Below are 27,162 nucleotides of genomic sequence, written 5' to 3' on the forward strand. Positions count from 1 at the left end.
ATACAGCACTTTCTGAGGGAACAGGAGAAGTGTGTCAAGGCTGGATGAGTAACAGTAGCAGAAGTGCGCACACACACACACACACACACACACACACACACACACACACACACACACACACACACACACACACACACACACACACACACACACACACACACACACACACACACACACACACACAAACAGCACCAACATCACTGACAATCTGACCGCCAAGAAAGAACCAGCATGGTTTAAAATACACAGAGCTAACTGCTTGCTTATCTGCTGTTGATCTATCTAAACACTAGCATGCAAAAACACAGATACGCACACACACAACAACACGGTGTCTGTGTTTATGCAGGAGCTGACAGAGGGCAAAGCAGACAGTTCATCACTCTCCCCCCTACATATCTGTTTTTCAGACACTTCATTTCGGACTGGCGGGGGCTCCTCCACCCGCTCAGGACCCTGCGGGCGTGGGCCAGCCTCGGCAGCCGCATCAAACGCCGGGGCTGGCCACAGCGGCCCGGCTCGGTCCGCCCCCACCCACCACAGGACTATAATCAGCTCCCGCCTGCCCTTAGCGTTGGCCCGAGAGGAATGGTCTTTTTTATGCACTGGGCGACTCTGCTAACGCGGAGGGTCTTTTTCAGTTTTGGAGAAGACCCATGCGTTTCCCTTTAGGTTTGTTTTTCAGCTCTAACAGATCGTTGCATCAGTCGGCGCATGAGAGTCGTCATCAGAAGTGCAATCGTCAAGGCCCAGATAAACACGGAGGGACTTGGACGCAAAAGAAAAACGCACCACAAGGGACCCAAAGACCAGAGTCATCGAGGCCCAAACAAAGACTCCCTCCATCATCGCACCATCTGGACATCTCGGCAAAAGCGTGCCTGGGTTGGACGCAGGCTGATGTGGGTTATCACCATCATCAGCTGGTCAAGTGCAGACCGAAAAAGAGAGTATCTAACAAGAGATTGCAACCAATACTTTTAATTGCTGATAAAAAATGTAAAATTTTAAACCAATTCAACATCTGCTACACCACCATACATGAAAGAAACATCCAGCACATCTGTGAATACCCGTTTGTGTGTTAATGGGCAATACTTCATAATATTAAACAGCTTTCAATTTAGCAAATGTTATTTCACATGCAAACCTCATTTCATCTGATAAGTTGCATAACCATCACTACAGTGATTTGGTTTAATGTGGTGAAAACTGCTAACTACAGCAGTCAGCATTCCCACTCGTAATTGTCTGCATTCCTGCTGAGTTAAACTTCCAACCTTAATCGAACATAACTGATCCGGTGACCGCCGACTGCAGGAGTCGGTCTGGTGAGCAGCGACATAAACGCTGGAAGAGCATTATGGGTATTAGTGAGCACTGCTCTCTCATTTGGCCTTAGTGACACAAGCAACAAAATCCATGTTGGGTGACAGCAGAGATACCACTGTCCTTCACGTCGGTGGTGACGGGCCTCTATATAGACCTCTAACTCCCACTGCAGTACAGCTGTCCCCAGAACCACAGAACGCTGTCCCATGCAACGCCAGACACCAGACAAGGTGAGTGTGAGGACAGAGGCATCAGAAGTTTGCAAAGCCCACAGAGGACAAAAAAGCAAAGGATTAAGAAACCAAAAAGCAGGTCTAACGATAATGTCTTTGTGTAGCACGCTTTGTAAACAGTTGTTTATTTGTGTCCTCATTTATGTATTTTATTTTCTCGCTCTTTAAATCTGAGCAGTCTGTGATCCAAGAAGACAGAGTAACTACATGTAACATAGAACCAACTGAAAACAGAATGACAGCCAAATCCAACAACAGATCAGCTCAAACCGCGAGGAATTTGGGAAGACAGAAACGGCTAATGACAAAATAAGCACAAAGATCCTTTAAAGGCCATTTGAGTATCAGATATCACAAAGTATTCTCAGGAAGCCTGAAGCACTTTCAGTCATTCAGCAAAGTGAAATAACATAATTAACAACTTAATCTCCATTAAGCAAACAGTACACCACGTTTCTGGTCACAGTATTTAATGATTCATAAAATTAAGCCATTTACTGCTTGTGTGTAGGGGATATTTCCACATATTCGATGAAAAACATATGACTGGAATTACTGCCTGGGAAGGAACAAAGTGGATTTGGTGGCTTTGAGTTGGACAAGGAAAGCAATGCATCTACATGTGTTTATAGTTGAGAGAGAGAGAGAGAGAGAGAGAGAGAGAGAGAGAGAGAGAGAGAGAGAGAGAGAGAGAGAGAGATACAGAGAACGGAGGGTGGGGCAGAAATGGGGTGAGAGAGAGACAAATATAGAGGTTGGAGAGAAAGAGTGGCTTAGAAACAGAGAAAGGGTGGGGCAGATATAGGCTGAGGAGGGTGGAGGTAGAGAACAGATATAGGGAGGGTGGAGGTAGAGAATGGGGGGATAGATGGAGAGAAGAGGCAGCAGAGGGGGGTTTAGAGGGTGGGACAGGAGAGACTGATGCAATTTTACACAAATGAAAATCAATTATTTTAAATTGGATAGAGGGAGGGGGAGGGGGAAAGATAGAGACAAAGACAGACCAACCTTTTACCATCCAAATACAAGCACATTACCAGACCTGAGGTCGTCTTCACTGCACAACAGTGTTTATAGCAGAGGCTCAGATGTTTAAGCTCACTTCCTACACTGGGCCTCAGACGCAGCAGGCTAATATAATCACATTTGGCAAAAAGCTCTTATAAATCATAATCAACTTATCCGACCTCTAGACAAGTACTGTGGCAGAAATCCCAATGTACCAGCAGCAAAGTGCATGTACACATGGACACGCGCAGACACGCACACGTATATGAAGAAAACGTGTGATGTGCAATAACCAGGGTTGCCAACTTTCATGCAATGAGCGTGAGACACACACATTTGACTGTCTTCACACGCCATTCACCGTCTTCACACACCATTCATCCAATTTCTCACTCTGAAAAAAATCTAGTTTATTACTAGTTCGCTCTGGCACCAACCACTGGTGATCGATCGCTTTAGGCGCAGCAGAGAGGAAATACAGTGGGGAAAATAAGTATTTAGTCAGTCACCAATTGTGCAAGTTCTCCCACTTAAAAAGATGAGAGAGGCCGGTAATTGACATCATAGGTAGACCTCAACTATGAGAGACAAAATGTGAAAAAAAAAATTGAGAAAATCATTTTGTCTGACTTTTAAAGAATTTATTTGCAAATAATGGTGGAAAATAAGTATTTGGTCAATAACAAAAGTTCATCTCAATACTTTGTTGTATATCCTCTGTTGGCAATGACAGAGGTCAAACGTTTTCTGTAAGTCTTCACAAGGTTTGCACACACTGTTGCTGGTATGTTGGCCCATTCCTCCATGCAGATCTCCTCTAGAGCAGTGATGTTTTGGGGCTGTCGGCGGGCAACACGGACTTTTAACTCCCTCCAAAGGTTTTCGATGGGGTTGAGATCGGGAGACTGGCTAGGCCACTCCAGGACTTTGAAATGTTTCTTACGAAGCCACTCCTTTGTTGCCCTGGCAGTGTGCATGGGATCATTGTCATGCTGAAAGACCCAGCCACGTTTCATCTTCATTGCCCTTGCTGATGGAAGGAGGTTTGCACCCAAAATCTCACAATACATGGCCCCATTCATTCTTTCATGTACACGGACCAGTCGTCCTGGTCCCTTTGCAGAGAAACAGCCCCAAAGCATGATGTTGCCACCCCCATGCTTCACAGTTGGTATGGTGTTCTTTGGATGCAACTCAGCATTCACTGTCCTCCAAACACGACGAGTTGTGTTTTTACCAAATAGTTCTACTTTGGTTTCATCTGACCATATGACGTTCTCCCAATACTCTTCTGGAACATCCAAATACTCTCTAGCAAACTTCAGACGTGCCTGGATATGGACTGGCTTAAGCAGGGGGACACGTCTGGCACTGCAAGATCTGAGTCCCTGGCGTCGTAGTGTGTTGCTGATGGTAGCCTTTGTAACGTTGGTCCCAGCTTTCTGCAGGTCATTCACTAGATCCCCCCTTGTGATTCTGGGATTTTTCCTCACCGTTCTTGTGATCATTTTGACCCCACGGGCTGAGATCTTGCGTGGAGCCCCAGATCGAGGGAGATTAGTAGTGGTCTTGTAGGTCTTCCATTTTCTGATTATTGCTCCCACAGTAGATTTCTTCACACCAAGCTGCTTGCCTATTGCAGATTCAGTCTTCCCAGCCTGGTGCAGGTCTACAATTCGGTTTCTGGTGTCCTCCGACAGCTCTTTCGTCTTCACCATAGTGGAGTTTGGAGTGTGACTGTTTGAGGTTGTGGGCAGGTGTCTTTTATACTGTTAATGACTTCAAACTGGTGCCATTAATACAGGTAATGAGTGGGGGAAAGAGGAGCCTCTTAAAAAAGAAGTTACAGGTCTGTGACAGCCAGAAATCTTGCTTGTTTGTAGGTGACCAAATACTTATTTTCCACCATTATTTGCAAATAAATTCTTTAAAAGTCAGACAAAATGATTTTCAAAATTTTTTTTCACATTTTGTCTCTCATAGTTGAGGTCTACCTATGATGTCAATTACAGGCCTCTCTCATCTTTTTAAGTGGGAGAACTTGCACAATTGGTGACTGACTAAATACTTATTTTCCCCACTGTATATAATACATTTGACATTTATATTTATATGACATTTACATTTATATTCTCAATGTCGTGTATAGAACTTGCAGGAAGAAAATTGGGTAGTAAAAGCTAGTCTCCAACTCTAAAAATAGTTTAGTGAAACGAACGAAACCGAACATACGGGTTCGTGCTGGGCGGTAATCCGGTTCGCACCGAATACCGGTGTTTATTTTTGTTATCATAAGAATTTTTCATATACCAGCCACACCGGTTTAAATAGCCTTCACGTGTCCGGAATTGTTTCTCACGGGATGCTTTTTATTGCTGCGCCGCTAAGCACACAAGCAACAGAGCGCAAATCTAGCTTGCTGAAAACGAGGGACATTCTGAACCACAAATTCTACAAAACATTGAAGTAAAAGATGATGCCTCAAAGGAACTTTTGCCAAAGAAAGGAGCCGTGTCTGTTGTTAGGAAGTTCATAGGGTTTTAAAAGTCGGACGTGGACCAAACAGTCACTTACTGCAAATGCTGTCGAGCAAAAGTTGCCGCGGCTAGTGGTAACAAGAGCAATCTGTTGCAGCACCCATAAAGCTGCTTATACTTGACGGGTCGCGAGTGGTGTGATGGTCCGCGCGGCAAAAATGATGCAATCGTGGTGGCTCCGCTGTCGCGTGTCCATCTCGTGCACCTCTCGATTTTTGTACTTCGTGCGTGCCGCTCTTCAGCGCTGTATTTTGCGCTAAGTTATGTTTGCTGGGTTCATACACCTTTACAAGGTGGAATTAAAGCACTTGTACGGCACTTTCAAAGTCTATTTTCAATATTTTTCAGCACCTTAAGCTTAATTAAGTTACATATTTATACAAATACACATATGGTCGAAATTATTCAAAACTATTAACTTTTTATTACATTAAAAGAGATGGTACAGTCTCCCCAGTATTCGACCACTGTTATTATTTATTTGTTTAAACATTATGTTATTTAATTAAATGTAAGATATTTGGAACTTTTCAGTACAATACAACCATTGACAAACAGCCCTGTCTACTTTGTCTTATTTGTTATTAACAACCTGGTGTGCAATTTATAATATTACATGTAGCTGGTTCACATAAGTTGTATAAACCTACAGTTTTGATGCTGCCTGAAAAATGTTTTTTTTTTACTGCAACTGTCATGCTATATGATTCATTCACTACTTTAATGCTACCATTTGAAAACTGATCATGTGGGCCCATGCAAATCTGTATTACATGTAATACTTAGATGGAGACATTTTTCTAACAGTGGAATAGGGTACTCTTAATCACTCTATAGGCTACTGCATTAATTATTTTCGTAATCAATGCAGTTAACACATCATGCATGGGGGGGGGGGGAATACTGTTGAATACCATGAAACCAATATAATTTCGAAAAATACTGTGATATAGAATTTTGGTCATACCATCCAGCACTAATACGGGTGCACAAACGAGAACAAAATAAAGCCAACGTAACGTTTACTGAGCGACAACGGTCACGAAAACAAGAAAAGGGCGTATACAGAGCAGAACAATCTGACTGGTAGCTAACAGCTAGCTGAACGTAATATGGTTGGCGAAATGGGCGTAATAAGAAAAATTGTTTCGTTTACACGCGGCATGCAAGTGAATATTTCTGATATATCGCGCATGTTCATATGGCGATGACGACAAAACAACATCGGTCAGGACCAAGTGACCGGTACGGAGTGACGGAAAACAGGAGCTGGGACGCGTAAACGTTAGTTCTCCTCACCATGTCGTGTTGTATTGATGGTTTTTCAACTTTGCATGTATACTCATACAGAGAAACTGATTGAAGGATCATGACTGTATACAAACACACCAAGCAAATAAAAATCAGACCAATTTAATTACCACAACAAGAAATGGAAAACAGAAACTCTGAAAGGGCTCCGCGTAATTTTTATTTCTCCACACAAACAATCACTGCGGAAACAAATATGTGTGAAATCGGTCTTGCTTATTCTACCTTTGAACAGCATCTGTGAGGGGTGGAACACTGAACAATTTGTTTAACTATGTAATTTAAAGTTTAAGCAACTGACAACAGCTTGCTGAATTTATCTCATGTTGAAAATGAGTTCAAACAACGAAGGATATGATGAATGTCATTGGTGACTTCATTTCCTGTATTTGCTACTTTAACCAGCTGGAAGAAAACTGAAATACAATATATAAAGTGGTATGTGGTGTTTCTCTTCCTCTCTCTCCTTCTCTCTCTCTGTCCTTTCTTCTCCGTGCCAGGGCTGTATGACACGGTTTTGATGAGCAGTGTTTGAATTTGTGGTGTGTGGGTCTGTGAGCTCCAAGTATGATGTGGTGGGACCAGGAGGCCTGTTGCTGGTTGGGTTTCTGCTTCGGGTGGTGTCTTTTGGGGGTGCCAGTCGGCTAAACTCCTGTCAAAACGCCCCTTTTCACTCAGTCATGTGGTTTAAAGACAAATCTATATTCCACATCTAAGATCTTTTTTCCACTTCCTTCGTCCTTTCTCCCAACTCCCCATATCCATCTCTCCCTTTCAACATCTCAGGGAATCTTAACGGTGAATTTTGGTGTTAATTGCATGGCAAAATGGCAAAAGATAAAAAAATTTAAAGTATTGATTCGAGTTTCCAATGTCACACAAAAGCTGGGTGACACATCCATCTGGTTGCTATGAAACCTAACGCAGGATGCTAACCCCTCCGACCGCACGAGAACACTCACTAGCCCAATTCAGATGGGCTACAGTTCCTCTGAGCTGCGTTGCCCACTGAATTATGAAAAAGCTCTCATTCAAGGCCCTACCCATTATTAACAAGCACTCCACTCCTAGATACACAAAATGTCCATACATTATCGCTCTGCTTGTGCATAATGTATGGGGCGGGGGTATGAGGGCGGTGGCACTGAAGACACCAGGGAAGACCCACAGGGGAACTCTACAGGATTTACCCCGAAACAGGACGTTTGAGGGGAAGAGCATGTTTGCTACCCGCTTATGAACTGGCCTGCATTGAAGCCTTCAAGGTGACCAGTGGGGACCCTCCCAAAGCCATGCAGTCATGCCAGCAGAGAGTTTTCCGACATGCACGTGTAAAGCAAATCAAAGGCCTCCGTCCGCGGTGGGGATCAGAAAGTGGAGAAGCGGAAGTTCATTCCTGTCTGTACACAACACAGATACAGATGTAGGAGTGCAGAATGCTGAGGTCCATAAATTACATTTAATTGCTCTGGTCGGCCATAGCAGGGAAAAAAAAGGGGGGGGTAAGACCTGGACATGAATCACAAGAAATGATACTGTTAGATCTCTGGCCAAGTGCCTCTGCACCATCTACAGCTTTTAATCGGACTGTAGGCTACAGCTGATGAGGCATGTCATCCGCCTGAAGAGAACTCCAACCCCCACGCGCACACCTACACACAGGCGCGCGCACCACACTTTGGGCACAGTGATGTCATCAGAATAAACCAATAAAAGAAATAGAAATGTATGGATAGATAAAGGTGAAAAACGGAGGGAGAGGGAGCCTTTAGCATGGACACAATTCACATCTATCTCTTCTGACTGCACTGATTTGTTGAGGGACAGAGTCATCTCCCAGAAAAACACTTTCTGTCACACACTATCATATAGACACACCCCACCCACACTTAACTTCAAACAGTGATCTCCCAGAGAAACACATTCACTCTTGGTCCTTTCCCAATTCATATCTGTTTTTAGGTCGAATGTAAAGGTAATTTTTATTACTCGAAGCTCTTGAAACATGTGCAGACAGGCTCAGATAAAACAAGCATTCTTCTGAATGTCCTTAGATAACCACTGTTGCTAGGGCAACAGACCCATTCAAGTTATAAATTATCATATTTTTCAGCGGATCGAGCTCTTCAGGCAGACTCCTGTCGCAGTGCTGCAATGCCACAGTCTCCAGAGGGGGCTGCCATCATACTGGAGTGGCCACACCAAAGGTCATGATCTTATCTGACTCGCCACACCAAAGGTCAGCAGGGATGACTGTTTCACCACCTTCCTACCACCGTGGTCGGGCCAGTTTCAGACGGTTCTCACAGACAACGGGACAGAGCACATGAGTTATAGGAGTTCAGATGTAGGTAAACGCCCCGTCCGTATGTGTGAAAGCCCCCATCCGGTGCCTCGGTGCCCAAAGCAGCCTTTTGCAAGACCGATATCGCGCCAAAAACGTTTCAGCGGGTGTGTGACTGGAGTTATGGAGAGTCGACACCACTGACACCGTAGTGGTTAAGTGGTGCACCAAACTTTGTTGTTGTCTGATGAGTGCAGACCAATAGGACGGCCACAAAAACAAAACAAACTAAGAGGAAGCTGGTAGCAGGCGCCATTTCTCAGTCTGCTCCCTTGCACACAGGTGAGTGGGATTAGGAAGGCTAGCGGGAAAGGCTGATCTGGGACCAGCTGTTAACTGGGTGCACCTACCGAGAATGTTTCCTGCCGGAACCTCATCCAGCTCCTCCAGTTCGCGCCCCATCAGCAGGTAGAGGCGGTCCAGGGTGGTGCATGCCAGGTGGGGCACGGGGGGCGGGGCATCAGCAGGGGAACAGCCCCGTGACAGCTGGCAGAGGGGCAAAAAAGAGGGGAGGGGCATTTATTGAGAATTTAAAGAAAGTCAAAGAGCACAAATACACAAGCAAAAAAGGCACATGGACACGCAGCCAAAGGAATCATTTTCAAAGCTATTTTATGTGTATCCTACCTACAAATCCCAACAAAGTTCAGACATCTAACCACCAGAAGTTTGTAAGAACTGCTCTGAGATCAGCAGTAGCAGTAATAATGTAAGAAAGTAAGCTTTAGTCTTTACAGATCCATCACACGCTGCATACAATCCTGGGCTTTTCACACCAGATAAACCCCCGAGCATGAATGTGGGAGCCTTCAGCTCGTAGGGAGCCTCTTCACAACTGCTTTATTTATGAGAATTAATAAGTAGCTTGTGGCTTGGTTATGAGTTGGGGTTTGGATAGTGCGCTAGTCCTATTTTACACTGGGCATATTCTCCGCACTGAGGCTCCAGTGTCCAGACTCAAAGCCACACCTCCGTGATCTGTTAGGACTCAAGGCCACGCCTCCGTGATCTGTTAGGACTCAAGGCCACGCCTCCGTGAACTGTTAGGACTCAAGGCCACGCCTCCGTGATCTGTTAGGACTCAAGGCCACGCCTCCGTGATCTGTTAGGACTCAAGGCCACGCCTCCGTGAACTGTTAGGACTCAAGGCCACGCCTCCGTGAACTGTTAGCTCGGGCGAGTGAAAAAGCCTAAAAAGCTTCAACTGGTTAACATTAAACACCCCCAGAGACGCCATAAACGCAGCTCTAAAAGTGCTTTGTAGAGCACCACACAGACATAACGGAATTAATATTTTAGAGAAGGCATTAAAGTATAAACACCCCCCCCCCCCCCCCCCCCCCCCAACAAAACCGCTTATGAGAGCAAATTTGTATTATGTCAGTGAACTTATGTCAAGTGATGTCTGTTGGATTATATTAATTCTTGGCATAATTAGCAGGAAACCCACAGTACTAGCAGAGGGGAGCTCTCACCGTGGTGAGGGCGAGGGTGGGGTCATATTTGGGGGCCCAGCACGAACACCTTCCGTCCTGTGCGCACCACTCCACTGTAGACGCGCGCAAACGCCACAAAGTGTTCTCTCTGTGGCTCCTCCCCTGATGTCTTTACCGCCAGAGCCTCCGTCTGAGCACACAGCGCATCGGTGTCTGCAGGTGTGCACGCACACACACACGCACGCACACACGCGCGCACACACGTGCGCACACACGCGCGCACACCGCACGCACCACGCACGCACACACGCACGCACACGCACGCACACGCACACAGGTCCACAATTAAGATACAATGCAATGTTTAGGGCTCCTTATTTGCACTAGATGGGCAAGATAAGAACATGTGCGCATACACAATAAACAGAACTAGCTCCTTGCCTGGACTGATGTCATTGGCTGAAGCTGCAGTCGGACCACTCCCGCCACTGGTCGTTTCAGTGCTTCCAGAGCCCTGATTGGCTGCTTGTCTTTCGGCGTGCCTCTGCCGTGCCAACTCCCTGCGTTGGGCAATCTCCTCCTGGGTCAAAGGCCTACAAAAATACATTACCCACTGTACACCTGGAGCAGGCTTGCAGACCCACAATACACTCACTAGCGCAGAGAGCCAGTGATGACACAGTGGCCTTATTTGCCTCCATTCTGTTCTCACTTTCAGCTAATACCCCGACTTACCTTTCTCTCCTGTATAATATCACCAGCCATTACATCTCATTCTGTGGGTGGACTAGTAATTTATGGTATTAAAGTGTGGAAATGGTGTGGAAAAGGTCAGGTAACAGAATCCAGATCTACTTTTCTTACTTATGTGGGCACACAGCGACAAGAATTTTTACTAGCGTACGTCATTAGGTGGAAATTGTGCATTGATAATCAAACCGAATGCCACAGAAGCGAATATCTGCAGAGGCATAATGATGTAAAATAATACAGTAATAAGGGAGAATGGCAAAAAATATATAGCTTTGTAAGCAATTTTGGAGCAAACAATTTTCACAGGCTCCCAGTTTTTTTCGAAAAAGCCAAGTGGATGTGAATTACTTGGAGCATTTTTGCTGTGGGCTTTCCTTGAGAAATGACCAGCCAGTAGAGCCAGTCACAAAAACAAGCAATGCTGTTTGAGAGGTCAAGCGCACTGGAGAGTCCAGATCCTGTCTGGCGGGACACCAGGCCTCCCTGCCCGAAATGCTGAGAGCGTTTAGGTGGGTCGGTGGAGGGGTGGTAGGAGGGTTGACAGCAGCTGAACACCCCACATTGAGCTACACCTGCACTACGTTCAAGCATGCGAGTGAAATCTGCCATGAAGAGACAAGAAAACTGACATGATTTCCATATTAGTGGTGGGCCGTTATCGGTGTTAACAGCGTTCGATAATGTGAAACTCTTATCGGGCGATATAAAAAATATCGCCGTTAATCTATTCTTAAAGTTGGTTTGGGAACTGGGTCAAAATAGGTAAGCAAACTGATGACATTCATCTTGATAGTTTAGCTCGGTTGTATTCCTAACCAAATTGCACAGTAGGGGCGAGAATGAGTTTTCAAACCTGTGAATTACCACCCACAACAAATCGCACGCCAGGTTTGCTTCATGGAAATTTTATTTTAAGAAGCTTCCTAATGGAGACATTGACAAGACTAAAGTTGTTTGCACCTTATGCAACGCGGAATTAGTTTATTGTAGGAGTTTTACCAGTCTGAAGTACCATTTAAACGCAAAGCACCCGTTTGCTAATGCTGCTGACGCTGGGTCAAGCACTGATGCAGCCCAGGAGAAAAGTCGCCGCCGCCCGAAAACAGGTTAAATGTACTAAATGTTGGCTTACATTTCAAATCTCATGTTTAGCTGATTAAACATGTTATCAACTCCTTTTAATGTACAGTATGTAGGCTTACAAATTCATGTTTGACTGAATATGCCCTCTTAAAGTATGTAGGCATACAGTACTATTTTCATGTTTAACTGAATAAACCATTGAACACGAGTACATTTTATTGAGCATGTTCTTTTTCTTCAATTATCAAAGTAGAACAGCTTTCTCAAGCAGTCATTGATGCATTTTGGAAACAGGAGATGAGCCCCTGGTCTAATGCTCCCTCTGTATTAAGAGCCATTTTAATCTAGATTAATTTCAAGATTTCAGTGACATTAATTAGATTAAAAAAATTAATCTATGCCCACTGCTAATATATATATATATATATATATATAAACCTACATCAACCCAGTCACAACTGCCACTATTAGCGGTCCCACCCTCCACGCCAGTGTGCTTAAATCACACCCCCCTCCTGCTTGTGTCCTGTTTCTCATTTCTTGTCCCTCTTTTTATCTCTTTCTCCTCTGGCTCATGGACTTCACTGGTGTGTTTTCCTTTCCCCCGGAGTCCTAATCTGTTGCTTATTCATCGTAATGGAACCTCCATGAGCTTCGTTTTGTTGTTGTTGTTTTAAACATGCACGTCCAGCGCGGTGGTGAAGTAATGGAGCTCGACTCTTAAAAGGGGCCGTTTCTAAACCACTAGCAGCTGGTCGAAGACTCTTTGAGGGGAAGGGGGGGGGGGGGTCGAAATATTCAGATGAGAAAAAGATCATTTTAAATATCATATATTGGTTTTAAACCTGTCAGTGAAGCACATATCGTTGGGTTTGGCATACTGGTTTTATGATGGCAAATATTTTCCACATTAAGAGCAAGGCTTTGGTACGGGACATGATCACGGGTATTTTGGAAAGTAGACTTTTTTTTTTCAACTATAAAATTTTATGAACTCTCACTCAGTACTGGATGGCCCAAAATGAAGGTTGAGTTGGTCTTCTAATAAAATTGTCTGCAAAAAACATGATTTTGTTTAGCATGAAGAGACATGACCGAGCTCAAGGGCCGTTTCTAATTGGCGCATGGACTAATGACGCATTGATAGTGCCGTAACAACTGAGGATCTTTTTCACGTTTGTGTGTGTGCTCGTTGTGCAAAGACAGCCATGACAATTTTCTGCCTGCCGACTGCCTTGTGCCATTACTAAAAACCTGCAGCTCCATTAGCCAATCAGACATGAGAACACAGAAGTGCCCGGCCGTGAGGAAAAGCGCGAAAGGTTGACAACACTCCCACGCATTCTCACACACAGACACACACACTGACCCACATTAATCATCACTATGGCAACCTCACAACCGACGCAACCTGTTCGTCTCGCGGGTTCCCAGAGAGTTCATTTCGCTGGCTGAAAGGGGGACCTCATGGCAGCTCACTCGCTGAACGCTGCAACACGGACCCGTCGCTTAGACAAGCTAAAGAATTCTACAATCACACCCCTGCCTCCTCCTCAGAACAGTCATCTTAGTGCTCTGATGTTGGTTGAAGGAATTTTCCACAGTAGAGACAGAGCTTCTCTGAATCGGGGAAGGGGGGGGGGGGGGGGGGGGGGGTGGACAGGATGGAGCCAGAACACTTGCCAAACACACCGATCTACAGGGCCGCGGGCATCTTCCCCGCCTGACACAGTCGGGGTTTGTGATACACACTCGGTTGAAGCTCACAGCTCGAGTGGTGGAGATTGCAGAGTGCCAAGATTCAGGCTCGGTCTGAAACTGTCAGAGATGCGCAGTACCCTGCGTACGGCACCAGTGACGACTTAGCTGGACACATGACAGGCCAAACACTCCGTACACAAAACATGGTATTTGGTTGCTGATTTGATGAATATTGCATTTTTTTTTCAAAGTTCTGGATTTGATAGTGACAGTTTTTTGTTTTTAATATAAAGCAAAATCTTTGACACCTTTATTTGGAAATCTTTCTATAAGATGCGTGTTAAATCCACAAGAACCCTCACCATTTATGCATCACCAGTTCCCATTTTTGGTCTTGCCCAATCACATCTGAACTGGCATCCTGTGAGGGCGGGGCTAAGAAACACCTCCACCGAGAAAGGCAAAAACAAACAACTGCTGGACTGTGTTTTCCCCCTCACTGCTCTTCTGGCTTATAGCGCCTGCTGGAATCTGGTCCGATACTTCCGGACCACAAAGCGAAGCTTTAAAGGACTTGTGGGGCCACTCAGGGCCCCCTAATTAAACACTAAAACAGCAAAAACAAAAAAAGATTTTTCTTTCAGTGCAAGGTTCTAGGAAGTGCAACACCCAAGATTTATAACTGAATCTTTTGCCCCCTCCCCTCCAACACCAACCCTAGCACGCATTAGCAGAAAAGCAAAGGGAACCCAGAGACAGGGTGCTGGGAAGGAGACTTCTTGCTGATGAAGCATCCTCCAATCTGTGCTGAGTCACACAGCTCGAGTGGTGGAGATTGCGGAGTGCCAAGATTCGGGCTCGGTCTGAAACTGTCAGAGATGCGCAGTGCCCTGCCTACGGGGCCAGTGACGACTTAGCAGGACACGCGTGACAGGCCCAATATCTCTGAGCTCATTCAGACAGAGGGGCTCAAATCTGCCTCATTGTTTGTGCTTTTGTTACGGTTCCTATTACTACTGTAATAGTCTGTGAGCTTTATATAAACTCACTGGCCACTTTATTAGGTACTCCTTGCTAGTACCGGGTTGGACCCCCTTTGCCTTCAGAACTGCCTTAATCCTTCGTGGCATAGATTCAACAAGGTACTGGAAACATTCCTCAGAGAGTCTGGTCCATATTGACATGATAGCATCACGCAGTTGCTGCAGATTTGTCGGCTGCACATCCATGATGCAAATCTCAACAATTAACAAATCAACAAGGCATTTGCACCCACAGAACTGCCGTTCACTGGATATTTTCTCTTTTTCAGACCATTCTCTGTAAACTCTAGAGATAGAGTTCCCAGTAGATTTAGCAGTTTCTAAAATACTCCAACAACCATGTCACATTCAAAGTCACATAAATCACGTTTCTTCCCCATTCTGATGCTCGGTTTGAACTGCAGCAGATCGTCTTGGTCATGTCTACATGCCTAAATGCATTGAGTTGCTGCCATGGGATTGGCTGATTTGTTAATGAGCAGTTGGACAGGTGTACCTAATAAAGTGGCCGGTGAGTGTGCCCACACACACACACACACACACACACACACACACATATATATATAAAATCAAACGCACACACACTTTGCAGTATATGAGTGAGTGATAAAGATAACAACAAATAATCTGACAGCTAAGACTTTAAAGCACTGTCTGAGCTCTCCCATGGAACATAAGGCAAAGCTACAAGAAAAAGCATCCACATAAGAGTCAAAACACACACACACACACACACACACAGACATATGATGGAGAGCAAAGCACTGAACTACAAATCTTTAGATCCTCCAGTTTAAAAGTCCAGTACAGCTCAGACTCTCACCTAAACCCCAGCACAGCTCAGACTCTCACATAAACCCCAGCACAGCTCAGACTCTCACCTAAACCCCAACACAGCTCAGACTCTCACCTAAACCCCAACACAGCTCAGACTCTCACCTAAACCACAACGCAGCTCAGACTCTCACCTAAACCCCAGCACAGCTCAGACTCTCACCTAAATGCACATCAGGTTGACTACTTCCACCCGAGAGCAGCTGGCTACCATTTGCACACCACCATTGTGTGTGTGGCTAATCACCAGGGGTGGAAAGTAACTAATTACATTAATCACATTACTGTAATTGAGTACTTTTTATGAGTAATTTGTAATTTTCTGAGTAGTTTTTGAAATATGTAATTTTTACTTTTACTTGAGTACATTTTGACCCAAGTAGTTTTACTTCACTACATTTGAACGCCCTCACATTACTGAGTAAAAAATATTGATGGTGAAAAATTAAATGCAAGCAGAAATTTAAACTTCTGAGTCCCAGAACTGAAGGCCAATTGTATGGCCTTGTGCGTGGGATCCTGTGGACATTTTATTGTGAAAAGTGGAATCCTGTGGGCACTGTATTTTGAATAGTTGGATCCTGTGAGCGTTTTAAATAGTGGAATCCTGTGCGCATTTTGTTTTATTTTGAGATGTGGGATCCTGTGGTCATTTTATATTTTATTTTGAGTTGTGGCAACCTGTGGGCATTTTATTGTGAATAGTGGGATCCGGTGGGCACTGTTTTTTTGAATAGTTGGATCCTGTGAGCACTTACTTTTAAATTATGGGATCCTATGAGCATTTTTAAATTTTTGATGTGGGATCCTGTGGGCATTTTATTGTGAGTAGTGGAATTCTGTTGCATTTTAGTTTGATTTGTGGCATCTTGTGGGCACTCAATTTTGTGTGCATTTTGTTTTTTGAATAATTTGTCATTTAAATTTCAATTCTTCAATTTCTTTATTGTTATCATAGTGTTGTCCGTTGGACAATAGGACTGAAAATTGTTTGCACTTTATGGTACAGGTTGTGACTGTCCTTGTGCTGTGAGGAAGTATGTTCCTGAGCCCAGCTGATCTTTTTGCAAGTGTGGATGTGCACTTAAATACACTTTGAAATCGATTAAAACAACTTGTGCTGAATTTGGTTCATGATTCATCCATGCATTAAATAACTGAAAGTAACTAAGTAACTTTTACTCAAATTACATTTTAAATGAAGTAATTTTGTACTTTTACTCGAGTAAATTTTGAGATGGATAATTTTACTTTTACTCTGAGTAGATTTTAGGTAACGTAATGATACTTTTACTCAATTACAATTTTTCAGTACTCTTTCCACCTCTGCTAAATCACTCTTCCCTCATTAGGCAAACATGGCATGGACTTCATTAGCTGTACCCTGTATGTACTCAGGGGGATCTACACAGGAGCTCCGTGAAACTGTGGAGCAGTGCAGGCCCCACCTTCGCACTCAAGACCCATGCTCCACAGGGCCACTAAAACAATACCAAGATCCATAATGGCCACCAATACTCCTTCTAGTTTCCTGTGGCCATCTGCTTCTAATGGTTAAATGCTGGTCTCCTCACACTTTAAGTCCCCTTCTCCTCCACACACACACACACACACACACACACACACACACACACACACACACACACACACACACACACACACACACACACACACACACACACACACACACACACACTCCCCCCCCTCTCCCCCCATTCTGGCACTGTTGAACTGCAGGCCAACCAGGATCAAGACAGCGATACTGGCTTGAGGGAGATTTATTCACAGGATATACTGGAGGGGGGTGCTGAGACTGGGGACACGTGTGTGTGTGTGTATGTGTATGTGTGTCCTAAAAGAAAATCGCTGCACAGCTGCATGAATACATCATACAGAATATGTCTGTATGCTAACCGCTAAGCACAGGGTTTTTTTTAATGATGCAAAGGAAGCTAAAAAGAGTGAACACATATGTGCGGATGAGAGGACTGGCTGTGTGTGTGTGTGTGTGTATGTGTGTGTGTGTGTGTGTGTGTGCGCGCGTGCCGACTGCTCACTGCCATTCTTCACCCAAACGTCAACAAGAGCAAATGCTTGGTCAAGACTGAGCAGAGGGGCAGGGGAGAGGGGAGGGGCAGACACAAGCCACACCCACAAAGCTCATAAGCTCTCGGGTCAAATGAGGAGTGAAGCAGTCTACTGCACTAGCTGCGACTTTCCTCACAGCGCCATCTAGTGCACGCCATCTTGCCCTTGGATTTACCAAATTGTCTTCGCAAAGACCTGGATTAAAAAGATGTGGGGGTGGGTTTTAATGGGTAGTGTGTCATTCACAGCTGCCCTAATCAAAGTATGACGGGAGGAAACCGTACAGGTGATCATGTTTAAAGAAACCAAGTTTCCATCCTTCAAGACAAAACAACGTGGCAGGGGTCACGGAATGACAGAAACATGTAACAGAGTCTGAACTGACTCCACAGTAAAAAACCTGACCAAACCCAGCTTTAGTTAGAAAGGACAAAAAAAACAGCTACGTCCCCCCACACAGCAGAGTGGTAAACAACAAACAAGTCAGCACGGCTCTGAGAGAGTGACGGAGTGACGCAGTAACGGAGGACGGAGTACGCAGGGCGCAGTGATGCAATAAAGATGATAATGCAACGAGAGATGACCCAGTGAAGATAATGACGCCGTCATTGTGAGGATAATGATGCAGTGACGTATGAGGCAGTGATGTATGACGCAGTGACGTAGCTTCTACACCTACAGACCCAGACATCTCCTGTCTCTCTTATTGCCAGCATTCTTCCTCAGAGAAGAAATGCTCATTTAGAAAATAAGAGAGTGGATGAAAATAGTTGCAGGGTACTCTGGAAAGCTCACTTGTCCTTGTTAAGGTCAAAATTCACTATTAGAAACCCACTTCAGCAAACAGTGCTCAGGGCCGTGCATTAAGAGAATGGCACAGACACGACACTGTAAGAGCTCAAGGCATCAAAGCAATGAAGCCCAATCGAGATGCGGATCCACAGATTCCTACTAAAGCGAATGTAATATTTAATAAAAGGGGGGGTCAAACCATCCGGGGGGGGGGGGGGGGGGGTCCTTAGAGGTCACACGAGGACAAAGTCGTGGCACGGACACACAACACTGACATCATGATCACAGTGGGCACTGGCTACATCACCATCATTTCTGGCAGTACCCTGATTCAGCCCAGTGAGTCCAAAAGACAAGGTGTTCTCTCTTTCAACACACAAACTCACACATGCAAACACAAACACAGCCTGGCGCATTATTGATTTATGGCTAGATCACTGTTTGGCCAGGGACCATCAGGACAAATTTATTGAATGTACTGACTGAGATACATTCAGACTCTCTCAGTCTGGCTCTCTCTCACACAGATTTATACAGTATTATTCAGGCCCCAGGTGCTCCTGCATACACCCGCCTGTGATCAGGGGCCACTTTGAACATTTAAAACCCCACGAAGGGGTGCAGGAACATTGCTGTCACACACAGGCACAAACAAAGGTAGAATCCAGTGGCTGACCAACCTCTGTTTGTTCTGGGGGAGGGCCATGGAGTCCACAGCAAACATCTTCGACACAAAGACGATGACCGGTGTCTCGTCTTCACTCGCACACTCCAAGAATGCTGTGAGGAAGCAGAAAAACGAGGGAGAGTCACATGACATGGAGACCAGCCTTTAACACCGACTTCAACCTTCAATTTTACGCTGGCACTGTGGGCTACCGTTTGCTTGTTTGTTTTATCTGAAATCATTTCACAGGCCTCAGTGAGGTGACAAAATAACACCATTTCAAGTATGTTCCTTAAAAAAAAAAAAACAATCCGCAGAGGAGCCAAAAATGAGGAGCGTCTCTTTTTTTCCGCGGTGTCCTGAGGAACGAACCCGTGAGAGGAGACACACACGGCAGCCAGAGGAGGTGCCTAGTGGTGTCGGCAGTCGGAAAAAAACTAAAACAAAACGCGCCTCGAACAATTACCAAAGGCTGTTCAGATCACGAGTGCGAGCGCAGGCCACGGCAGCAGGGCTGTTGAAAGCCCAAGTGTTAGGGATCAAACACGGTGCTGCATACACATTTTATAACTAATTGTATTGCTAAATATCGCGTTTATTCAGGGGTAGGGAAAATGAAATGAACAAAGCAACGACAAATTTGATTTAGCGGCGGTGTCTGTTGGTGTTAAGTTCTGATGGTGCTAAATTAATCTGAGGATGAGAAAAACGTACAACAGATAGTTTGTCTTCACACTTGTTTGTATAAATGGTTTATGTTCACACAAAGAGCGATAAGCATTGTTTAAAGACAAAACCTCTCTGTGAGGAACTATTGGCAAAGAAAAGTGCAAGAAAAAAGGGAAGAACAAAATTAAAAGAGTGAAGAAACGTTAGGTGGGTTTAAAACGCAGCGCTCAACAGACCGGGATGGTTATGGAAACAGAATGTCAGAGCTCCGCTGTGGCGGTGAATTGTACCGCCACCGCGTGTCAGGGAGCGCACCAGCAAGACAGGAGAAGGAGGCCTGCAAGGGACAAACCACTGTGACCCTCCAGAAATCTGCACAATAAAAAAGACAGAACGGGACAAACGGAAGAGGATAGGAGAGCGATGCGTGTGAACCCAAACACGGAGCGGTCAGTAAGGTCCATGTGGCGACGGCGGTGAGAAACTCACCCAAGCTAAATAAAATAAACATTCGCACTAAGCCCTCCGCGGCTCTTCTGAGCAGCACAACAGAGGGAGGTTGTTTTTTCTCCCAGTGGGTACCAGTAGTTCCAGTAAAATGTGATGTTTGAACATTTGAAGTGTCTTGGCATTGGTCAAGAACCTTTTCGGACAGGACCTCTGAACTGAGGGATGGAACGTCCTCAGGGAGACGAGGAAGGTCTGAAATAAAGAGGCTCTGAAGGGCCAGTCGTCCCCATTTCTGCTACTTTGGGAGAGTCCAGCAGTATTAATTCCCCATTAATATGAATGTGTATGAATATGAGCTCAGCGGACTAATAACCAAAAGGTTCCCAGTTCAAACGCCACTACATCTGTTAAACATCAACAAACGCTCCATTTTTTAGAATTCTATTTGCACTGCACTATGTGCAAATGTGTTGCATGAAAAAATGACCATGGTGTTAATGTCATAGACATTGTGGCCAACACATGCACATCTGAGTATTTCATGCGACTAAATAATCAGATGTGTTCCATCGTAGCATCATCACCCATCCCCCCCCCAGAACCCCCCCCCCCCGTGCCCCCCACATCATTCACCCTGCTAGCCCCCACCTCACCTTTCCTCAGCTGCTGGGTCTCTTCCGGCAGCGTGTCGAACCGGCGAGCGCCCACACTCATCAGAGCCTCCACCCTCTCCACAGCCATGTCGGTCGGAGCAGGCAGCTTCTCACACACCATCGCTGGGTGATGTGGTTAAGGCCACAACCCTCTCCACGAACCCCGTCAACCACCCTATCCGTCCACCCCCATGCCCACCGCCCCGCCCCCCACCTAACGCCTACCCCTCCCCCCCAACTCCGCACGGCGAAGGTGAGTCAACGCACTATAGATAGCTGGTGGGCCGTCACGAACGGATCGGACGGGGCTGATTAGTAACGGAAACCTGTCATTAGGAATGAGGCAGCGTAGCGGAGCACCTGTTGGTGCGCCCATTAGCAGCTGCCTCTGCGCTGATGGAGATTGTTAATTACGAATGGCTGCAAAGCCCCCCCATCTTACAACCGCAGGAGGGGCAGTCCAGGTGCAGAGGGGGAGTGGCCACGTGTCATTCAGAAGTCGTCTTCACGGAAAGTTTTACAAGTTCTGCATGATGAAATCTGACGTTTCGTGGCATTTCCAGGCACAGGACGGAGCCGTTTCTAGCAGTACCGATATGCAAAAATGACTCTGATATAAGGAACCCAACGGACTGTCACATGAAAACTCCTGAGCTCCGGAATAAAATTTGCTGTCAGACACTGCATGCGTGTTACAAGCCAGATTTGCTCTGCAGGATTACGGTTGGGAGGGTGTGTGATGCATGTTTAATCTCCGTCACTTCTCCAACAGGTAACCAGCGTAAGGATTTCTTCCATGGAGACAATACTGCACTACTGCCAATTATTCTGAATAAATGTCTGCTAAATGCTGTAAATGTTAATGCAACTCAGATGTAAGAAGGAACCACTTGGGGGGGGTTGCACTTTTTCTATGGTGAGGATACAGAGCACAGATTGGGACACAGGCAACCACTGGCTACAGATGGCACTCAGGAGTACTTTGGGGTCAGAGTGTCGAAGGTCACGTGCCATGACCTTTAAGTCCAAAGAGGTCACTATCTTCTCAACCTTTTCTTTGTCTCTGGAAGCATAAAAAGCAGAGCTGGTTATTTTCGGTTGAACTGATAGATTTGAATATTTACACTCTGTGAACTTTTAGCTGGTTTGAGTTCAGGCAAAGCTAAAACCAGGTTCTTATAACAAAACAAATATCATTTCAACAGGATGGTATCAGGAACACAGTGTAGAATTATGTTTATTTGAGCTTAGTTACCTTCTGGTGACCACAGCATCATATAAACTCCAGATATTGTCCAGGACCAGCTGAACAAACAGAGGCTTCTTTCCTTTTGACTATGAGAGAGAGAGACAGACAGACAGACGACTAATCGTCAGAGTTCGAAAGAGCATTAGAAATCTTCTCACAACATACATCCAAATCACCTACACAATCTTCTTCAGACTAAGCTGAAGAGCGCCGTACAGTACATGCACCCTGCTGGTTGGAAGTGATGTCTACTGCAGCTTGATCGTGCACCCAGGGGCTTTTCAAGAGCGGCCGTACATGACGGAATGAGGTCAGCCTCTAACAGACGACCCAGTTACTCCTCCCGTCTGAGCACAGAGAAGCCAGAGCTGCTCCGGACCTCAGGACGGACACCCCGGACTGGAGATCACGTCTCCCATCTGAATAACAACAGGACCCAGACTCGGCAAAACGGCACGATCCGGATGATCGATCGGTCTGAGGGGATGCAGAGCGCCTGCATCCTGAGGAGCGTGGAGGGCCAAGGAAGGATCAAGCGTCCGGCCCGCGGCCAAAGCGCCTGGTGGGGCTTATGGGTTGAGCAGCGCCGCCTTCCCCTGCTTCTGGGTGGTAGCTGCTGTTTGATGCCACCCATGATCAATTAGCCTCCCTCACCCACTGGGAGGACACACACGTGCTTAGCGCACCACCCTATTTACAGCCAGCGACAGGATAAATGAGCCAATTAGGGCATCGGCGGAGTCTCCCGCCATTTCCAGCAAGCAGGGGGTGTCCCGAGAGCTGCAGATTCATTTGAGGAGAGAAACATAATTAAGGTAACGGGCCACTCCAGACCTCTGGCCTTCCGAGGTCACAGAAAGGTGCATTAACATAACTTTAAGCTTTAAATGGGACTTCATCAGCATTCTTACAGTTATTAGTACAAAGAAGCAGCTAACAAGACTGGAAGAGTCAGCCGTCGGAGGGGAAACAAGGAGAGGGGAGGGATAAGAAGGTCATAGATGTCCTCATCATTTACGGGGTGAGTTAACACAGATGCTCAGTCAAGCGCCAAGCGCTGTATCCAGGTCTATTATGTCCGGTTCATTTAGCTGTGGAGAGGAACATACCACAGCATCTCTGCGTGTGTGTGTGTGTGTGTGTGTGTGTGTCCTCTTGAGGCCCCACAGTGCAGTTTCAGGAAAGAAAGTGCTGGCCATTAGCATAGCGGAGTCCGAGCAACAGCATGTGTGAACGTCCTAAATAGCACTTGAAAGGCAGGAGGCCTAAATGGAGGAGCCATGCTGTCACAACACACTTTAGTGCACTCATCCCTCACCACTGCCCCTGCACACACACACACACACACACACACACACACACACACACATCCTAAAAACTGCAGTCTCACCTTATCAACACTCCAAACCAGAATCTGACAAAGCTATATCTTTCATTACTGATCCAGCAATACCCATAGTTTTGGAGTTCACCTTCATAAAGATGAATTAGTCTTAGTAAAAGAAGGGAACTGTAATTTTTGAATGCAAATTATCACCACTTCAGGTCATCTAAATATGAACTGACAGCATGCAAAATCCATTTTTATTATTAGTCTAAATGAAAACATAGTAATAACATTTCAATCTTCCCTGAAACAAAAACAGAACAGTTAAGCCCTCATGGAAAGAAACAATTCGATCCAGCAGCAGACAAACTTCTCTTTCAGTTTCTGTCAGTCAGGCAAACTCCTCAGCCAGGGAATAAACTATTATTTCTCATCACATCCCAGCATACTGCCATTACTGTGTTAGAATACAGTCATAGAGACCACAGAAAGCCACAGTAGATTTAGAGATTTATACAAATGCAAATGGTTCAAGGGATCAAACTTTAGTAGCCTGTGCTTATTCGACCTTGATCACAATGAGCTTGTGAGGAGGCCGCAATCCTCGTGTGAGGAGGCCGCAATCCTCGTGTGAGGAGGCCGCAATCCTCGTGTGAGGAGGCCGCAATCCTCGTGTGAGGAGGCCGCAATCCTCTTGTGAGGAGGCCGCAATCCTCGTGTGAGGAGGCAGCAATCCTCTTGTGAAGAGGTGTGTAGTAGCTTTAATAGTGAAAGGACGGAGTGGCGCTGTTAAGCACACTGACTTGTACAGCCTTAAATGTGATGAGGGACTAAGCATTTCTATTAAAATTGAACACAGATAGTCTGCTGAAATTATGGTTAGTAACTAAGTGTATAGCAATGCCTACAAACCTTTATTTTTTACACTTAGCCACTTCCTAACGTTCCTGAGGTAGCTAACATTATCCCTCATTTAGCCTACTGAAAAGCACTTACTGTAGGTTACCTCTCACTGTGCTTTTTTCCAGACGTCTGGAAAAATTAGACCCCAAGGTTTCTTGATATGTGGCAGAATTTACATTCTGCTGAGCGGTTTTCTTTAAAGAACTTCTAAACAGAAATTCAGTGTGCTTAATATAACCGAAGAGAATAATTCCAGATTTTACAAACATGGTAACGGAAATCTACAGCAGGTGAAAATGCACATTTGTAATCGAAACATTAAGCTATTTAAAATCAAACGTACTCCGTGGCTGGATACTGAACAAGAAGAGTATTCATTTGTTTTTTTCCTGTCAGCCAATCACTATGCAGATTTTATATAAACATGTAGAGTAAGAACTGCTTTATTGGATTGTTGATATTCAACAACAAAAAGTTCTGTTTCTAATGACCTCAGGCAGAGGCATAGCACTCAGCTGGTCCAGAGGCCACCTTAACCCGACACCAAGACAGAGACCGTCCATTTAGTCATGAGGCCGAGACCATACCAGAGTCCTATAGCACTAACCTGGGCTCCTTTCATGATCTTCTTGGTTTTGACATTAAGGTAGAAATCCCCCCACAGGGTCCTCTGCAAGAGCTCTGAGCGAATGCCCATCTTCTGAGAGTAGATCTGGGCAAACATGCGGATGCTGAAATAACAGCACAAAAAATAATTAAGACTTTAAAAAAATTACTTTTAGCCTTAACTTCCATCCGGTTTCGTTTCCTCTTCATATTCTGGTAAAAACATTTAGCACAATTAAATATCCCAATTTTAGCACAATTTGGACATCCCAAGACCATATGGCAGACCCCAGAATACTGTGTGTATTTTAGAAAGTGATTTAGTAATCAGTGTCTCAGGAACAGGTCAGTACTGGACATCTACGCTCCAGTCACAGCACGGGACGACTTTCTCATTAATGAATCAAAGCAATGAATATGCATTGTAGTGTTGTGGATTCGCCTACAGAGTAGTATAAAAAAAGTAGTGAAAGTCTCCACCAACCCAGAAAACAAATTTTGTGTGTGTGTGTGTGTGTGTGTGTGTTCCGAAATTGAGTGTGTGAGCTCTGAAACTGCAGGGTTGATTGAGGTCTGATCCAAAAAAACAAAACATGGGAGCCAAGGGCAACAGAGTGCAGCACAAACAGTGGAGAAAAGCCCACTCACACCTTTTAAATGACCACGCTGGAACAGTCAGTGCCAAACAACTGAGAGCAAGGACACTGCAAAACCTTTGAGGAGAACGCCATCTGGTGGACACTTAACGATCATGGCCATCTCTGGAAAACCTTCACAGAACTAATCCAAGTCTCTGTTCATCAGTAACCAATATAATTAACTTGAGTTATTGGTCTCGACTGTGCAAACTCAGCAATGTTCATTTTTGGCAAAAATGAGGGCAGCGTGTTTGTGTCAAGCCTTCAGCCCAGAGGCTGGTTGTGTACCTGAAGCCCCAGCCGTCAATAGCACTGGCAAACACCACGTTGCCCTGATCTGGGCTGAAATACAGGTGCGAATCATCCGTCTCCTCCAGGCCGGCACTCCAGTCGTACACCTGCTCCTCTGGGGCGGGGTCCTGCTCCCCGGGGGCGGGGTCCTGCTCCTCCACATCCTTCGCCGCCCGCTCCTCCAGGACTTTGGAGGCGAAGAGCGTGCCGGTCACGGCATTCACCTGCAGCAGACAGCAACACACCCCTCACTCTGTCAAACACACACACACGTTTCCACCAACAAAGTCATGGCACACCCATGCTGGTTACTGAGAGCTAGTGAACTGTATGAGGACAACAATGCACTTCCACTGGTCCAACAGCAGAAGAATTACGGGCTAAAGTGGGCGTTCCCTCGCTCGGGAACAGACATCGGCAGACAGCTAAATAACAATATGCATCGCATCCTTTGTCTGCATCTTCATCTTTGCTTTGAGAGCGTTTCTGACGCCAGAGAATTAACTCTGTTAGTACCACTGAGCGATGCATAGACAACAATTATATGCACAACAGGAGCTTTGTTGATTATGCTATAAATCTATACAGTTATTAAGCAGCGCATTGAAATGACTAGCAGATGAAATATTGACAGATGAAAGCCCCACAAAATAGATAATTGCTAGAAGCTGGAAGATAATCGATTTTCATGACAAAACTTTCAGCTGTCTGCATCATGGGTTCTCCAGTTCCAGACCAGCAGAACGGCACAGGCTAAGGTCCTGCAGTTCAGCAGGAGTGTGAGCTAGCTATAGATCGGCTAGGGTGTATAGATCGGCATCCTAAAAGACCAAGTAACGAATGCTGGAGGAGCTAATGCACCTGCTCCAGGATCTTCTGCAGGTGCATGTGCGCCTCCAGAGGGCTGAGCTTGAGCTCCACGATGAGCCGGTCGATCTTGTTGATGACGAGCACTGGCCGAATGTTCTCCAACCATGCCTGCCGCAGCACGGCTTGGGTCTGCAAGACATCGAGAAAGACATGAAACATACACAATAACAATGCTATTTAGGTACTGTGTCATTTATGGAGACCCAGCTGCTTCCCTATTACTGCGGCAAGGTGTTGTGTCTGTGTGTAATAGCGTTCGATGGATTTTAGTCCATTAACCTCTATATTTGTACAAGGCATGAGCCTCGCCAAAAATGTAACAGAAAACAGAAGCAATCTGAAGA

The 27,162-nt window shown here is 45.4% G+C and overlaps 1 protein-coding gene across 1 annotated transcript in view; it reads right to left on the bottom strand.

The window, feature by feature from the left end:
- The window catches only part of efl1 (elongation factor like GTPase 1), a 70,404-nt gene that overhangs the window by 41,939 nt on the left and 1,303 nt on the right, over positions 1–27,162 (bottom strand). Inside the window, 11 exon segments of the mRNA XM_077023040.1 lie at positions 9,116–9,251; positions 10,241–10,273; positions 10,275–10,414; positions 10,643–10,794; positions 19,176–19,275; positions 20,935–21,057; positions 21,861–21,997; positions 22,190–22,269; positions 25,021–25,144; positions 25,946–26,172; positions 26,810–26,947. Of these exon segments, the coding sequence (XP_076879155.1) occupies positions 9,116–9,251; positions 10,241–10,273; positions 10,275–10,414; positions 10,643–10,794; positions 19,176–19,275; positions 20,935–21,057; positions 21,861–21,997; positions 22,190–22,269; positions 25,021–25,144; positions 25,946–26,172; positions 26,810–26,947 (1,390 nt within the window).

The sequence above is a fragment of the Brachyhypopomus gauderio genome, chromosome 12 (assembly GCF_052324685.1).
Source record: "Brachyhypopomus gauderio isolate BG-103 chromosome 12, BGAUD_0.2, whole genome shotgun sequence".
In the NCBI taxonomy this organism is placed as follows: Eukaryota; Metazoa; Chordata; class Actinopteri; order Gymnotiformes; family Hypopomidae; genus Brachyhypopomus; species Brachyhypopomus gauderio.